Source organism: Tasmannia lanceolata, unplaced genomic scaffold, assembly GCF_043159265.1.
Source record: "Tasmannia lanceolata isolate RefF3 unplaced genomic scaffold, GAP_Taslan_0.1 ptg000020l, whole genome shotgun sequence".
Lineage (NCBI taxonomy): Eukaryota > Viridiplantae > Streptophyta > Magnoliopsida > Canellales > Winteraceae > Tasmannia > Tasmannia lanceolata.
In genome coordinates, this window is record NW_027518697.1 from 30,729,235 (window position 1) to 30,746,894 (window position 17,660).

Sequence of the window (17,660 nt, forward strand, 5' to 3'; positions counted from 1 at the left end):
CTTATCATAAGAAACTTTCATGTCAAGTATTTCATCTAATTTTGTTTTCCCACCCTTAAATTTCAAACATAGTTTTTCATTTTTCCATTTCAACTCCTTGTTTTCCAAATATAATTTTTCAATATTCAAATATATTTCTTGATTTTCTTTTAAAAAGTCTTGATTTAAAACTTCAAGATTTTTCACCTTGTCTAATAAAATTTTGTTTTCATTAACTATATATGTGAGTACATTGCATTCCTTTTTAGATTTTTCAAGTTCATGATTTAGTTTTTCTATTTCCTTCACAAGTTTGATATTTTTGGAAACTCCAAGATTGTGTGCTTCTTGAAATTTCTCGTAAGCATCATACAAATCTTCATAAGTGAAGGAAACATTTTCATCTTCTTCATTGATTACAACATTAAGTGATGATAAAGAATTTATCTCCTTAGGTAAGTCGTCCTCTTGAATTCGCATGAGACAAATGTGAGAAACTTCGTCATCGCTTTCTTCACTTCCGGATCAGCAACTAAGCCCGTCATATGTTGCACTGAAGCTCTTCTTCTTGTCCTTTCCTCTTCTCTTGTTGAACTTCTCGTCGAGCTTCTTGAGGGGACAATCGGATCTTACATGTCCGAGCTTGTGGCACCGGAAATATCTTAATTCATTCATTTCATCTTTCTCTTCTTCTTTTTCTTTTCTTGAACTTTTCTCCTTTTGGAAGTCTCTCCTGTTTGTTCTTGTAAACTTCTTGAACTTCCTTGTGAGGAGGGAGATGTCTCCTCTCATAGCCTTGAGGCTCTCATTCTTATTCTCACTTCCACTCCCTTCTTCTTGAGCCTTGAAGGCAATACTCTTCTTCTTTGTATCTTCTTTTGAGGCATCTTGATCTTCCGTCTCCATTTTCTTCATCTTCAACTCAAATGTAATGAGGGAACCAACAAGTTCTTCCAACTTCATGGTTTTCACGTTCTTGGCTTCTTCAATGGCGGTTGTCTTGGGATCCCATGTCTTCGGCAGTGATCGAAGAATCTTGTTGACTATTTCTTCGGTTGAGAAGACTTTACCTAGACCTTCCAACTCATTCATACTATTAGTGAATCTAGTATACATTTCGGTGACGGACTCACCGGGTTTCATTTTAAAGGATTCTAGATCACTTAGAAGTAAATTAATTTTGGTCTTTTTCACTTGAGTAGTTCCCTCATGGGTTACCTCAAGTGTATCTCAAATCTCTTTTGCGGTCTTAAGGGTGGAAACCCTATTAAACTCATCCGCAGATAGGGCGCAAATGAGAGAATTCATCACCTTGTAATTTAGGATGAATTCGGCCTTTTCGTTGTCTTTCCAAGTTTCACTATCGGTGGTCGGTTCGGTATACCCCGTTTCAATGATCCTCCAAATGCCAAACTCTTGACCTTTTAGGTAAATCTTCATCCGGGCCTTCCAACAACCATAGTTGTCACCATTGAAGTATGGTGGCCTAGATGAGGATTGACCCTCATGATATTGAGTGGAAGATGAGGTTGCCATGGATCTTTTCTCTTTTAGATTTCAAAAAAATAAATCTAGTAAGAGCCTTTAGCTCTGATACCAATTGAAATCCCAAAGGGCAACCCAAGAGGGGGGTGAATTGGGTTATTTAAAATTTTCTTCTAAATAACTACAAGGAGTGTGAGATTTAAACCTAGATTATGCTAACCCTTGTTCAAGATAAAATTTCAAGTTAAGGAAAGAAATTACTAAACACCGTAGAGAAGAGGAGAAGAGTAAAGAGACCACACGGAGATTTTTATAGTGGTTCGGTCACAAACAGACCTACTCCACTACCCAAGTACTTGGTCTTTTACTTGGAATTTTCCTTCACTATATTGAGATTCCGCAAGCCAAATCTCCGAGCCTTTACAACAAAATCCGCCTCCAAATGAACAAACCCTCTTTGCAAACACTGCCTCCAAGGAATCAACCCTCTTCGCACACCGCCTCAAAGGGTACAACTCCTCTTTGCAAATACAAACAAGAAAAAGGAAAGATAAAGCTCACAAGCCTCTAGGTAGGCAAATACAAATCACTCAAAGCTCTCAATCACTCCTAATGATTACAAATCCAAGTCCTACGGAGTGCCTCTTGACAAGAAATAAATGCAAGAATAAATGCTTCAAGAGGAGGAAGAATAAACCTTTTGTTTTCAAGAGAGGAAGCTCTAGGGTTTGCAAGATCAATATTCAAAAGGTTCTTTGGAAGGTCTTGAATGAGGTTTAAATAGCCCAAATATTTTTATGACCGTTTGGGGGCAATACTGTAAATATTTGGCCAAGAAAAAGTAAGTCGCGTAAGCCCCAACGGCTAGATTTCCAGACCGGAGCGGTCGACCGGGCTACGGCGGTCATCCGCCCGTATCGAGCACTTCTTTTTAATTTTGAAATTTACGCTTTCGCGGTCGACTGGGGTTGTCGCGGTCGCCCGCCGAGGGCTTCCTGTTTGTTTTATTTTTTTTATTCAAAACCTGTCCGGGTCAACCAATCTAGTGGTAGTCGACCACCAAGACCTTTCTGGATTGCTCGAATAAACCCAGGAGCATATCCGCAGTCGACCAAGGTGGCCTCAATCCACCGGCCCGCTTTCGAAAGGAAATTGCTGGAATTCCAGCAACCCTTCCGCGGTCGACCGTGGGACCCCGGTCGACCAGCCCTGCTTTGAATTTTAGTTTTACAATTTAACCATGAGACAATGGGCTAAGGTCTTTGGGATTTTGTCCTATGTTTTCAACCACTTTTATATGTTTGTCAAAATGTATTTTAAAGAGTTTTGAAAAACATAAATCCATCCAAATGATTCCATTTCAAGAAGTTTGTATTACACACTACATGAACCTTGAGTCTTCTTGTGTCTTCTTGAGTCTTTGTCTTTTAGACACTTGCATGAGATGTTCACTTGGAAGAGTCTTCGAAATACAAGGTGACAACCCAAGGGGGGTGAATTGGCTACTTAAAAATTTGGGGCTTAATTAATTTGATTACTAAAATCAATTTACAAATTAAGCCTTAACAAGTTTAACCCTTGATTAATCAATAAAGATATTAAGAGTCAAGGTTTGGATGTTACTTTAAGCATGCATTCACTAACCCTTGTTCGATTAAAACATAAACACAAGTTGGGTTAGAGATTACCAATCACCACAATGTGCAAATGAGAAGGAGAAGAAGAAAGATCCACAAGGCACAAGTTTTATAGTGGTTCGGTCACAACTTGACCTACTCCACTCTTCCAAGTTTTCCTCCTTGGAATTCTTCACTAACCAATAAGATTCTTCAACAGGCGAATCTTAAAGCCGTACACCAACTCCTTCAACTTCCAAGGGATCACACCCTTTCGCACGAAGCCTTTTCAAGGACACCTTCCTCTTACAAATGATTTACCTTTCTTTCCATGCCAAATCGAAGACCCTCAAATATTGAATGAACAATTACAATGAAAGAACTCTTAATGCCTCTTGATAGGCTGATTAGAACTTTTAGAGGTCATAAACTCTCCAAAGAATAGATACAAATGTAAAGCCTATGGAGATCCTCTTGATCGAATGTAAAATTCAAGTTCAGAGAGGTTTAACCTTTCATATGAAAGTTTAGGTTCAAGAAGATGTGATTTGATCTTGCAAAAGGTTGTTTAGAAAGGTTAAGATAGTGTATATATAGCCCACAAGAAAATATGACTGTTTGGAGGTAAAGCTGTAAATTACAGGGTTAAAAAAGTCAACATGCGAAAGCCCCAACGGATCTATTTTCCCGTCACGGAGATCGACCGAGGCACGGCGGTCGCCCGCCCTTATGGGGCTCTTCATTTGAAATTCAAAATTCATACCGGCACGGTCAACCGGCCCTATGGCGGTCGCCCAGCGAGGGCAATCTGTTTGAATAAAAATTCGGCTCAGAAAACACTATCGCGGTCAACCGGACCCATGGAGGTCGACCGCCCAGACCATACTGGATTGTTTCTATCTGAAACAGAAATGTATCCACGGTCGCCCGGCTTACCCCAGTCAACCGACCCGATAAATTTCAAGATGCTCTGGAATTCCAGTTAACATCCCGCGGTCGCCCGGTCGACCGGCCCTGAGTAAAATTTCATTTTTAACTTTAAAAACTAAGGGCTTTTGGGCTATGGTCTTTGGGCTTAAGTCCAAGGTTTTCAAACACATTTCTAGGTGTGTGTTGATGGTTTTCAAAGATGTAAAATGTTAAGTATGAAAACTATTTTGAAAACCTTTTGAGAGTGCATTTAAACATGAAATCAAGAGGACTCCAAATACATTCTAATAGTGTATACTATTGAGTCTTCTTGGAATGTCTTGGCTCCTTTGCACTTCTTTGGACTTCTTCATCTTGAGAGTGAACTTCTTGAACGTTCATTTGACTCTTGTGACTCCTCCAATCTTCAATGCATGTTGGAAGGTGCATAAGGTATCACCAATGACTTGTTCAACTCCAAGCTTCTTCTTGACACTTGTTGGGAACTTGTGGGATCTTCATGATGAGCTTCTTGATAAATGTTGATGTCTCCATTGTAGGTGCAAGCTCTTGGTTCCTTTGCTTTCTTGATCCACAAGCCATGTGTTGAGAAGAGTTGTGTAATGGCGATTATGACATGAAAATCTTGTATATTACACAACACCTCAAAGCAACACATTAGTCCATAAAAGCTAATCAATTTGAGTTTGCTAATCATCAAAACAAGAAGGTAAGATGAATGATTAACCCATGATGGCCAAAATAAAAGCCCACATCGGGCATAAAACATCATCCATGATGAAAATGAAAATACAATTTCCAAAAGCCCAAACTGGGCGAGAAGAAAGAACTGAAGAAGGATATCCTAGCAGCATTATAGTATATTATTTCTAGTGTACCAATTACAGTTCATCTACAAACACAAAATGCACTGGAGAGTCCATCACATCTTTGAGGGAGGCTGATCACGGGGAGGAGTCGAGGAGTAATATTGAAAAGGACGGGATCCTGATATAGCCTGTAATAGCTCGCCATGCTCGCTCTCTCTCTCTCTCTCTCTCTCTCTCTCTCTCTCTGTCTCTCCTGTCTGTTGCTACGATATCCATCAGTTGTGAATAATCAGTAGCCCTCTGAGTCTCGGCCCTAGTAATTCATCCTATCTCTGTGCTCATCTGGTCAATTCGTCTGACAAGATGCTCATATGATCTCTGAGGCTGAGTAGCCTGTACTTGCTCATCTTCAGCCTGACCCCTTGGTACTTCACTAGAACCAACTCTACTGCTATCTCCTCCTGTGATATTTTTTATTCTCATTTGAATTAGGGTAGAGGAATCAATTACAGGATCCGAAAGTGTGAAGTGGGCCTTCATCAAATCTACTCCATTATATTTTAGCAGTCTAGTGATAGGCATCCCGTAAGGTAAACCTCATTTTCTCTTCTTAACTGTCTTATCCATGAATCCTAAGATAATGGTACCGAGGTTCAGTCGAATCTTCTTAATGATACAGTAAGTTAAGAAGGCTTCAAATGGCTTGACTGTATCAAGATTTTCGGCTCTTGGAGTAAAATTGTGAACCACAACTTTATGGGTTATTCTAACCTGATGATTCATTTGATTAGACATAACATTCAATTTCTCACCTGTAGGGGGGAGATTCCTAGAGTTTCGTAAATATTCTTCCATGGGAAGTGATGATGCTCAATGCCATCTTTTTCCCAAAAGATGATTCTCTTCCCACTATTAGGGACATCCAGAATATTACAAATTTCTGCAACATTCAACACAAGCTGTGATTTGTAGTAGTTATTCATGTAGCTCCTCCATGTGATATTGAGAGATTGGCATAAAAGAACTTTACAAGCTCGGGGAAGATCATGGAGTAAGATTCTATAAATGTTACCCATCCTTGTGCTGCAAAGAGATTGAAGAGGTCAAACTCTATAAGGTCAGTAATCTCGACTTTCCTTCCCGAGATGATCGTTCTATCCTTGAGAATCTCATACTTTTCTTGTGCTTGTTGGTTGAAGAAATGTTCATTGGGAAATTTCTCTTCTTTTGATTTGAATCTTGGCCTCGTATCTTTATGCGCAAGCATTTCCTTCTTGGGGATTCCATTCTAGGATTAGGATTTTGTGAGAGGATAAAACACAATGAGGGAAATAGAGATGAGAGACAAAAAATGAAAGGAAGAGATGAAAATATAAAGAAGATGAGAGAATAGTGGAGATATGGTAAGAGAAATGAAGAACAAGAATAATGGAGAGATTTAGTGGAGAGAAATGAAGAAAAATGAAAGATAATGAGAAATGGAAGAAGGGGAATGGATCAAACCTCACTAAAATCCTTTAATCTTGAAGCTTTGACACTGAAAATTTATTTAGAGATGAAGAGGAGCAAAAACCCTAGGAGAAAGGCAAATGTGGAAATGAAAAATGAGAAGGCGGAAGCCCTTTAAAAGCAGTTTTCGATCGTCGCGGTCGACCGGGATATCGCAGTCGCCCGCCGTGATGCTACTGTCCTTTTTTATTTTTCACTCGCGACCATCGGCGGTCGTCCGGGTTCACGCGGTCGTCCTCCGCGAGAAACCTGTTTCCTTTTTATTTTTGTCCAGATTGCCTTCCGCGGTCATCCTCTGAAACTCGGTTGACCGTCACACCCCTGTTTTCAATTTCTTGATATTTTTCAAGGAATTTTGTGGACAAATCAATTTTCCCCTAATTTTCTCGCATTTATGGGATTCTAATGAACGTGTAAACTCGATCCCAAGACAATGTGAGGACTCCTAAAAATTCATTTCTATTTTCCTATCATTTAAGCTCAAACGGATGAATGGACATATGTTTTCAATGGAGTTTTTTTTTTGTGGATGCACTAGATGAATTTTGCTAGATACATAATATGATACATGTCGATCTATGTCTAGCAATGTTTGACATGTTAGCTCTTCTAGTTGTGGATGCTAAGTGCATATGTGTGTGTTTTTGCACTTAGATGGATTTCAAAAAATAATTTTCAATAAAGTACACCATATAGTCTAACGGGGTAATTTCTTGTTGTCTTTATAGACTATAAGGATATATGATGTGATCATGAAGCCCAATAAACGATGATACATTCAATTAACAACACGTCTGATGATATGTATCTATGCTTAATTATGAAATAATATGTCATTATACAAATAATGCACTATTGAATAGTATCTAGATAGAATTCATATGATATAGCAATTAAAGCACAACCCCATATATTGATAATTTCAAACAATGAGTTGAGTGGGGTATTTTGGAACCCAAATCAATTTGGTTCCAATCAAGTTTGTGTGTAGGAGTGTATCTTTTCTTATCCACACAAACTTGCTTGATTTCAGAAATCTAAGCCTACACCTAGATTTGTGATGCCCTAATCTACCACAATATGAACATGAATAAGTGTGGGTAGATGAAGAGCAACTAGAACCACAAGAATACATGATGACAAATATGTTTGTCCTTTTCTTCTTGTATTCTTTGGTTCTTCAAAGAGAGTTCTTTATTAATTAATTTAATCTCATTTAATTGACTTTCAAAGGAATTTGTTTGTTGAGATAAATTAGCTTTTAGTTTTTCTTCATTCTCACAAACAAGTTTATATTTTTCATTTAAATCTTTGTTTGTGTTATCAAGGCTTTCTTTTTCTTTTCCAAGACTAATGCACTTTTTAATTAAGTCATCATTTTTGTTTATTAAGATTTTGCTCAAATGACTTAATTTTTCATTTCTTTCTAAACATTCATTAACCTCTGATTTCAAATTTTCAATTTGCTTTTCCAAATCGGAAATTGAATGTTTGAAAGAATTTTTCTTTGCAAAAGATTTTTGTAGAGTCACTTTTTGTTCAAAAACATTATTTTAATCTTTTGAAGAGAAACTACTATTTTTCTCATACAAATTTTCTAGATTTGTCCAAAAATCTTTTGCATTTGTACATGATGATACTTTTTCAAAAGCATTAGGACATAGTCCACAACATATTATAATAATAGCTTTTGAATTTAATAAAAATAATTTTGCTTTATTTTTAGTGCATTTCCTTGGAATAGAAAATTCCCTTTCAATGACATCTAAGATGTCAAAGTCTATGGATTTGAGATACGCAAGCATTTTTAATCTCCAACCTCTAAAATTCGTTCCATCAAAAAATGGAGGAATTATAGTGGTTTGGCCTAGCTCAAAATCCATTGAATTGTCACGGATCTTTATCTCTTGTAGATTTTGAATTTCAAAATCTCTTTAAGAACCTAAGCTCTGATACCAAGTGAAATAGAAGGTGACAACCTAAGAGGGAGGGTGAATTGGCTACTTAAAAATTTGGGGCTTAATTAATTTGATTACTAAAATTAATTTACAAATTAAGCCTTAACAAGTTTAACCCTTGATTAATCAATAAAGATATTAAGAGAATTAATATCTATCGCCTTCAGATGGATCTCTTATTCTTCCGATGGCTTTTTGCTTCTTCCTTTTGATCCGATAGACCATGCATTATGTGTTTGACAACCCTTGGAAATAATACAAGTACATTATATTTTCATCTGGGAGTTCGACACATTTAATGTTATCGCATTCATTTGGATTTAACATCTGACATTCTTTTTGCACTACAAGTAACAAGAGAGCATGTAGTAATCCTCTTTTTTGGAATTCGATAACATGTACATGAGCTACTATATGACCAAACTTATCCCAAGCACTGCGCTATAACATAGAACTGGCATGCAAATGTTTTTACGAACATTGTCCAACATGTTTTCATAAGAGAACTGGCATGCAATAGTTTTTATGAACATTGTCCAACATGTTTTCATAAGAGAACTGGCATGCAATAGTTTTTATGAACATTGTCCAACATGTTTTCATAAGACTGCTAGTTTTTTTTAAATAACAATTTTTGGAATGATAAAAATAGATGAAAAATAATTGTTCCAACATGAAAAGAACCATAACAATTTCAAGATATACAAACTATAAGAGACCAAATTTGAAGTTCGTAAAATAGCAGCCAACAAAGACTCCGTATACTATTTAAAAGAAGAGTAACACAATTGCTTCGGAAACTTACACCAGATGGATAAATAAATTCGTGTAACAGATTCATATGTCTCCTATAAGTGTATTCGGAATTTGCATGGTATGGATGTCTTAAAAACATGACATTAAGAATTTATAAAAAAACATAAAATGAATCAAGGAAGCATGGGAGAAGAAAGACTCAAACCTTACGCTCTATTCTCTTTATAGTAGGGTAGAATAGTGTGCACTAACCACACAGCATAATAAAACAAGAAACTAAAAAACAGCAAATTATTTTATTCGCCGGAAAAAAAAATTAAGTACGTACGAATAGAGTGCACATTTTAACGGCAGTTAAAAAACACAGCGGGTAGAGAAAGCCAACCTGGCAGAGTTTTGTTTCTCTGCAAAAGAAGGAAACATGAAGGGGAAAATTAATCAGAGAATCGTACATTAAGTTTATTTGGATCTTCACAATGTACCGAGTTGTCTTCGTTGGCTCCTCCATGATTGATTGTAAGAGGGGTGTATAAAGGAAAGACAGGGGTTTGGTAAAAAAAGTATGGGGAGTGCTGTGAAGAAGAGTAGAGAGAGATGGAAAAGGCTATTGAGAGAGAGGAGATGAGGGTTACGTGGTGGTGTCCAGGGCTATATAAAAGAAAGGGAGGGATTTGGTAAAATTAAAAAACATTCGAAGTTCTATTAAGAAGTGAACAGAGAAATGGAGAGAGTTCTGGAGAAACAGGAAAAAGAGGGGATTGGCTACAGGTGGAAATAGTCGGAGAAAATGGGGGTGTTAAAGACATGTGGAAAGCAGGGTTTTTTTCAGTCAGTATTGTTCTAACTGACTAAGACTTGATCAAATCAGACTGAAAATTTAGCAAACAATGGCCGGTCAAGAACGAACCCAGTTGGACCGGCTATTTGTCTTTTGTTAAAACATTGACTATGGCACGTTATTATTTAGCCCACCCACCGTATGAAAAGATTTTGATCCCACCCTGGTGATATAAACTGATACTTCTCTCCCAAGATAATAAAAGTACAATAGAAAGAAAAAATTCAGTCATTTTTTGATAAATAGCCACTGATTTTATTCGATAGCGAGGATTTTCTCATTAAGAAACTTTTAGTCAATGAGGGTTTTGGTAATTTTGCCAGCATTTACATAAGTTTAATCAAGATATTTTTCGATCTTCAACATAATGCTTGAAAAAATTTGGCACAAGTTAGTTTCAGATCTGCAATATAGATTTTGAAATAAATTGACACATAATTTTCAATCTCCCTGGACGAAGAAGTGTCACTAAAAGCTTCAACTATCAGTACATAGGTTTCTTGTCAATCAAAGTTGTGTACTTTAAAATAAATTGACACATAGTTTTCATTCTCCCTGGACGAAGAAGTGGCACTAAAACCTTCAACTATCAGTTCACTGTGGTTTATTGTCAGTCAAAGTTGTGTTCTTTAACCATCTGAAGATTAGATTCTTCACCTTTTCTGATTCATCAGCCTTATCTACAAAATAATCAAAGGTCAGACGGGGAGTTGATGTAAAATGGTCACCCTGGGAAGTAGCAAAACAATTCAGCATGCCTTCATTCTCTTCCAAAATAAATGATAGTCTTTAACTTACAATTCATTACCAATATTATTTCCAAGACTGAAAACAATGCAAAGAAGAAAGAAACCCAACAAACCAAACCACATTTGGCTAGGGATTTTATTTCCACCATAAACAACAGAGAATGAGCAAGGATTTGTATGCTGCATGCCCACAGCAAGAAGCCCTTGTCTCTACCTTCTACGCAAATCGCCTTTTCTAAAACACTTCCACCCGCGTTAACACCTAAGGAATGTTGATCCATTAATCATCCTCTCCAAGCAATGCGAATGAAAACGGGTTGAATTTGTATCCATCTCCTTCATAAAATTTGTTCTGAAACTCTACCCAATGAAGCCGCAATGCGTGGAGAAAAGCACTCAATGTTTCCATCACGAGCAAAACACCCACAGTTGCAAAAACAAACACAATGATGCCAATTATGAGGATAAAGACATTGTTGAACCTGGACAGAAAACAATGCTTGCAAAATCAGTCATTTTCCTTGCTGGTAGGGGTGCAACTTGGGTTCGGTCTGGTTGAGCTTTTGCTAAAAAATGAATTGGAATCAACCCAAACCCAACCCGATTTTAATGTAAAAGCTCAAAGCGAATTCCGAAAAATCGACCCAATTTCCACCCGTTATTGCTGGGACAGAATTTGATTAAAAAGTCACAGCACTTACCCCCAAGCAAGAAGTAGAACCTTCTCATAGAATACACTGGACAACTCTGAATGCGCAAGACTGGACAAACAAAACAGATGATTAGCAGCTTCTAGTTATAAAAAACAGAGAGAAAAACCAGATTTATCTTTTGATTTTCTCATGATATCCAATCAATGACAGTTGCTTGCCAATGCAAAAAGACACTTTATATGATGCACAGGAATGGCTATATATGTCACAAATATCTCCGATATTTTCAAAATATCACGTTTTTATCGCGACATTTTGATAAAACGACAAACCCCAAAATAATCTCGAGATTTAAAAATATTGCGATATTTTCATTTTTATCATAAAATACCGTGATAATATCATGATATTATCTGGATAATTTATATATTTATATATTTTTAAATAATTTTATTTTTATTGTTTTTCCCAATATAAACCCGAAATAAAAATAATAATATATCCCGAGATTTCCCTTGCCAAGAAATCCCTGAGAATGATATTTGTGACAGACGGCTATAACATTCAAGATATACTCCAGAAAGTATGCATATAATAAGTATTATACCTACTTTTCAAAAAAAATTAGTTTTTTGAAAGAAAAAATTTCAAAAAAAAATAAGTATTATACCTGAGAGCCCACAACCGAAGATATGAAGCAGTGTTGGAGACCGCTCCCAGGACAAACTCTATGGTGTGTATAAGTTGATGTACAAAAACTTCACTAAACTCGAACTCCTCGTGGTCATGGGAATCATGACCATGCTCCACTTGAAAGGAGTCAGCAGCATCCGTGGTTTGAAGCATGGTGTAGGATTGGCCTTGATGCCTCTGAAGAAAACAACACATGTAAAAATCAAGGTTTAAAATTCCAGTTTCGGTATCGGTTTTGGCTGCTGAAATTTTGGCCAAATCCGAATTTTTTGCAAAATTTTTGGTAATTTCGGACGAAATTTTGTAAAAAAGGTAGATTTCGGAAAAAAATTTAAAATATTACATTTTTTCCAAAATTTCCAGCCGAAATCTGGACCGATCCCGAAATTGGTACTTTTGGTGTCAGTCCGGACCGACATCCGAAATTTCAGCCAAACAAAACTTCAGTGTGTCGGACAAAATTTAAGACCATGGTAAAAATTATTAACCAATTTAACAAAGAGTGATAAGCATACCTCTTTGTGTTGCTTCTTCAAAATAAATGGCTTGGGAAGCAGCATCCAGGGGACAGCAACAAGGGCCAGCAATAGTAGCACAATCTGGTAATATATATGAGAAGGCAACCACGAGTAGAATGCCAGAACGAATAATGTGAAAAAAAATTATAGGAGGTAAGCATATAAATTTCACCTGAAGTGTTTTCTGGCCAACAAAAAGCTGGTTTTCACCAAGATCATCTGTTGGACTTAGGAACATATAAATCATTATGTGGTATAGATCAGCTTTTGAACCAGTGCACCACTTAACAATGATTAGGAGGGAAAGGTAACCAAAGAGACTGTTTAAAAATATTAACTGAGGAACAAACTGGAACCTGTAATCATAATTACAAGAATTAGAGGTGAATTAGTACTTTAACAGGAGAGGATTGGAGGAAAGCCAAAGCCCAGCAAAAATGGCTTGCAGGCATATAAACTTGGGGAAAATCAGCTCAACATTATTTAATAGGAATCATTGAACAAACACGGGCAACATCTAGACTTAATTCTGCAAAAAAAGAAAACAAAACTCAAATAAAGTGGTTTTAGAATTATAAATAATAGAGAAAAGACGCATCAATAGATGGTTTCATCAAGTACCCTAACGTCCAACCATTTAATGCCAAATATCTTTAGGTGTAACTCGAGATCAGCAATAAGAATAATATAAAACAAGGGGGCATTTTTTACACCTTTCCAAATCAAGATATAGTTTGATAGTATTTTCAGAATTGGGATACCATGTGTGCGTGTGAATGACTATCCAAGTTAGGATCAAACTTACCATACATTCACATTATTTGCAAAGAACTTCGCATTGAAATAGCTCAATATAATGCCAAGATTCATTTGGGAAACCCCGAGAAGGATAGACATCTTCATTTTCAATGAGTTGAGAAATGGCAATTCACTGCGGCTACCGTGCCACTTAGAGTCCACACCAAATGGATAAGCATCACGCACCTTCACTAAGCCTACCGTAGAAGCATCCCTGAATGGAGTAAAAAATAATATGTTAAAGTATAAAAGATTAAATAACGCCTTCTCCAAAGGCTTAAGCGTTTGGAGTAATTGGTTGTTTGGTATGGTATCATAGATACAGGTTCTGGGTTCAAAACTCCTTGATATTAAAAATCCATATCTAATGGCCAACCCGAAAGAGGGGCCACATGTGCCACATGTTGGCCAACCCTAAAAAGAAGGGCCACACGTTGGGGAAGTGTTAAAGTATAAAAGATTTAATAACACCGTCTCCAACGGGTTAAGCTTTTGGAGTAATTGGTTGTTTGACAGAAGGGATACCAAGCAATGGAAGAGTCCTAGTGATGAAGCAAATCCAAAAAATGTGTTCAATACCTGCAGGATGCATCACGGCATTCATAGGCAGACTTGCCAAAAAGATCAAATGGGACAGAAAAGAACTCATTATAAATCAACCCTGTGTAAATTGAGAACAATGACATCATCAAAATGACATAACGCCCACCAAATGTCATCTCCATAATGTCTCCAAGTTTCTGTTTCAAAAATAAGGATTCAATAAGCCCAAACCTTCAACTGAAGAACAAAAAATACAAAATTGAAAAAAATAATAATAATAACAATAATAATAGTTGATGGACACAAAGTGGAACGACGCATATTATTGGCAACATAGGATCCATGCGAAAGATAAAGGAAATTAAGGGATATAACAGAGCTTTGTACCAAAAGAAAACAACTGACACTAAAATTTTCAAAGAGGACTCCTCATTAAGCATGAATGTATGAATGTACTAAGGAACTAACAGTTGCATGATTTAAAGTGTCATACCTTTATACTGTGATACATATTAGTAACGAAATGCCCTAAGTTGTAAGCATAATCAGATCAGATGCAGATTTCTTCTTTTAATGATTATGTAAAAGCATAAGAAAACATCAAATGCATTATGAAGGAACAAGGGAATAGACAAACCCATTTTGAAACTTATATTCAGAGAGCTTAACCAGGATAAATAGTGACACTAATAGAAATGTATGCTTTATCACTTATCCCCAGAAACTATAAGGTAATGAATTATGAGCAATCATCACAGATATAGAGCAATGTTTTTGTCCCATCTTCTAGTCACCTCTTTTTTACTGAAGCGTGTAAGACACAATGTTACGTGGGCATAATTCCATCTTTTAAATGGTCCTTTGTGTCTAATGTTTTGTTCCCATAATGTTACCAAAAAATTCATCAATGTCATGTTCAAGTTATATAAAGGGGCTTTAGGTTGGGTTCAGGTGAAGAGAACCAAACTTTCAGAGGATAGGTGTTAAGAGATTCCCGTTCTGCCATGCCTATTGGAGCTCCAATAGGCGTCTTAAGGCAGCTGCAGAAGTTTTGGTGGTTGTTCAAAAAGATGACATCAATTGCCCTCTTTCTTTAGTTGTCTGTAGAGGGTGTCTACGTTCCTCCTCTAGATAAGAGAATTTGGATAAATGACCCTTGACATTGTTTTTCTCGAAAAATCTTTCTTTTTGTTTCACCTTGCATCTACCAATCCTGAACGGTCAAAAACGTATAAGGAGCCCTAATTCCTTCTTGTGTTAAGCCTTTTGTTGGAAGGCACTAGTTGCAAAGCTAAATACATGTGATATGCTTCAAAGAAAATGAATTAGTGCTTGCCTATTAATGTAATCTATGCAAGGAAGCAAAGGACACTGGAACAACGCCTTCATTCATTGTAGATGTCTACCAAATTTTTGGTTGGACATTCACTCAACTCAACTCAACTCAACTAAGCCTTTGTCCCAAACTAGTTGAGGTCGGCTAATGAATCCTTTAGAAAATTTTCATGAAGAAGGTGAAAGGACCTCCCCGGCTCAAATTGACTAAGTCTAATCCTGACACTAGTTGGGTTCGTCTACATGGATCATTTTCTTCCATTCTCTCCAATCCAAGTTCATGTTCTCTGTTATGTTCCTAACCCTCAAGTCTTTCCCCACTATCTCTACCCAAGTTGTTTTCGGTCTGCCCCTACCTCTTTTTACTCTATCAACTTGGCACGAGTCACTTCTTCTCACTGGAGCATCCAAAGGCCTGCGTTGGATATGCCTAAACCATCATAAGTGGTGCTCTCTCATCTTCTCCTCAATTGGTGCTGGTTGGACATTCATTCTAGCTTTAAAATAGTGTAGCGGTTTATGGAGCCATGCTCTGAAGCTCAGGTACTCTCCACAACCCCACACACCAATGTCGGGTGCGCTCGCGTAAGTACTGGGTACACACCCAAATTAAAAAATTAAAAAAAAAAAAAATTTAAAGATTGAGACGTGTCGGGTGCGCTTGGGGTGCTCACCGAACACGTATTTACCAATTTTCCTGGTGTTAGGGTAGTCCCGAGGAAAAAAGGGGGGCTGGGGCGAGTTAAAATCTTAAAAAAAGGGGGTGTTTGTTAGGAAAAAGGCGGGGGTTTAAATTTACTTTAAAATCCTAAAAGGGGTAGGGGTTTTTTTCTCTCCCTCTCTCCGGGTCTCTCTCTCTCTCTCTCTCTCTCTCTCTCTCTCTCTCTCTCTCTCTGATGTAGGGCTAGGTGAGGGGATGCTCTGATACCATGTGATGTTGGGCTAGGTGAAGGGATGCTTTGATACCAAATTGATGGAGGGCAAGTCAGCGGCAAGGCGAAGCTCGGAAATGTTCGGTTCCAATATATCTGAGAGAAGAGAGTGAGCTTTCAAACGACCAATAAATGACGCTTTGATACCATAAATGAATCAGCTAGCTAGTGGTCCCTCAAGGGGAAAACTCAATGGATGAACTGAGAACAACCTGTTCACAAACTGCTAAAGCTACTAGCCCAATGTCTTGAGGTTTCAACTTCAAAATAGTAAGGAGGCATAAACACAAGCATGCCATATGCAATAGTGATATACATGAGCAGCTTGCTGTCAGGAAGTGTTACTATCAAAACATGTATCATCAACCAATTATAGCCTTAGGAATTAAGAAACTTTTAAGAGGTGAATGAAATGCCTTCTCACACATTGGAATTAATCGAATACATAAACACCACTTGGATGGTTGATGAGGCTTAAACTCTTCGGATATATTGGGTGGCTGAGTCCATTCCCTTACAAATTTTACAATATCCACAATTCAACAGCAACTCAAATGTAAGGGAAAAAAAAACAATACCATTCAATAGGAATTTCTATAAGTGGGATTTCACAGTTGAGGGCTCAATGACGCCATGGAAGGTCATGAGATTTTTCCACCATGGCTGATTCATGGACTTCAAACAGCTTCCATGAATTGTCAAATTTGTTGACCGAAGGAGCTAGAAAGAAGTGTCGAACAACATTTGGAATTAGGGTTCTAAACCACATATGATTTTCGAGTCGTTATATGAGTCGGGATGGCAAACTGCATGAGTCGGGATGGCAAACTGCCCATTGAACCAGTAAACTTAAGATGAAAGAAAACTGAAATTTACTAAAATGGAATTCTCATCAAGTAACTAACAAAATCCTTCTACTAATATGCAAATTCACAGAAATGGGCATGGATCTACATCAGACATAAGGGTTCAAGGGAATTCTCAATCGTGAGGACAAAAGAGTTCTGAATTCACAAGGAAACAAGAACTTGCTTGCAGCAAGAATGAAAGGAGAAGAAACAAGATCCAGAAATTCATTCAAAGCTCTGTCTCGATATTCTTCGATAGAAACTCGCTCCCTATAGGAAGCTGAGTTCAGGAAAAATATCCTAACAAGAACAATCTTCTTATATGATAAAATGAAAAGTCCCCCAAAAGAAAATAAAAACCCCTATTCATACTAACCCTAGCTAACACCAAAGACAAGAATGCCCTCATATATGCACCACACTATAACCCTTTCACACAAGAATGAAATAAAACCACCATCTACCCTAAACTAAGTGAAACCCATGTTCTTTGGTTGGGACCCACTCTACGTCAGACTCCCCTCCTTAGAAAAGAGCTTGTCCTCAGGCTCGGTTTCTTCTTACAAGAAGGGGTATAGACCCGGGTCATCGGGTAAGCAGGGATGTCATCCCTCTACTCAGCCAAAGGTGTGATGTCGATGCCAGGATCAAACACAAAATTTTCCTTGGCAAGGCCCTTTGCTCGGGCTCCTTCAGTCATTTGGCCTTGCT

The 17,660-nt window shown here is 37.4% G+C and overlaps 1 protein-coding gene across 1 annotated transcript in view; it reads right to left on the bottom strand.

Annotated features, from left to right (window-relative positions):
* Window positions 1-10,617: 10,617 nt before the first annotated feature.
* Window positions 10,618-17,660, bottom strand: part of LOC143854138 (V-type proton ATPase subunit a2-like) — an 89,710-nt gene continuing 82,667 nt past the window's right edge. Inside the window, exons 12-18 of the mRNA XM_077363944.1 lie at window positions 13,871-14,031; window positions 13,299-13,505; window positions 12,666-12,849; window positions 12,491-12,574; window positions 11,953-12,152; window positions 11,331-11,390; window positions 10,618-11,111 (exon numbers count right to left, since the gene is read on the bottom strand). Coding sequence (XP_077220059.1) covers window positions 10,910-11,111; window positions 11,331-11,390; window positions 11,953-12,152; window positions 12,491-12,574; window positions 12,666-12,849; window positions 13,299-13,505; window positions 13,871-14,031 — 1,098 coding nt within the window. The 3' untranslated portion in view covers window positions 10,618-10,909. The remainder of the gene's footprint in view (window positions 11,112-11,330; window positions 11,391-11,952; window positions 12,153-12,490; window positions 12,575-12,665; window positions 12,850-13,298; window positions 13,506-13,870; window positions 14,032-17,660) is intronic.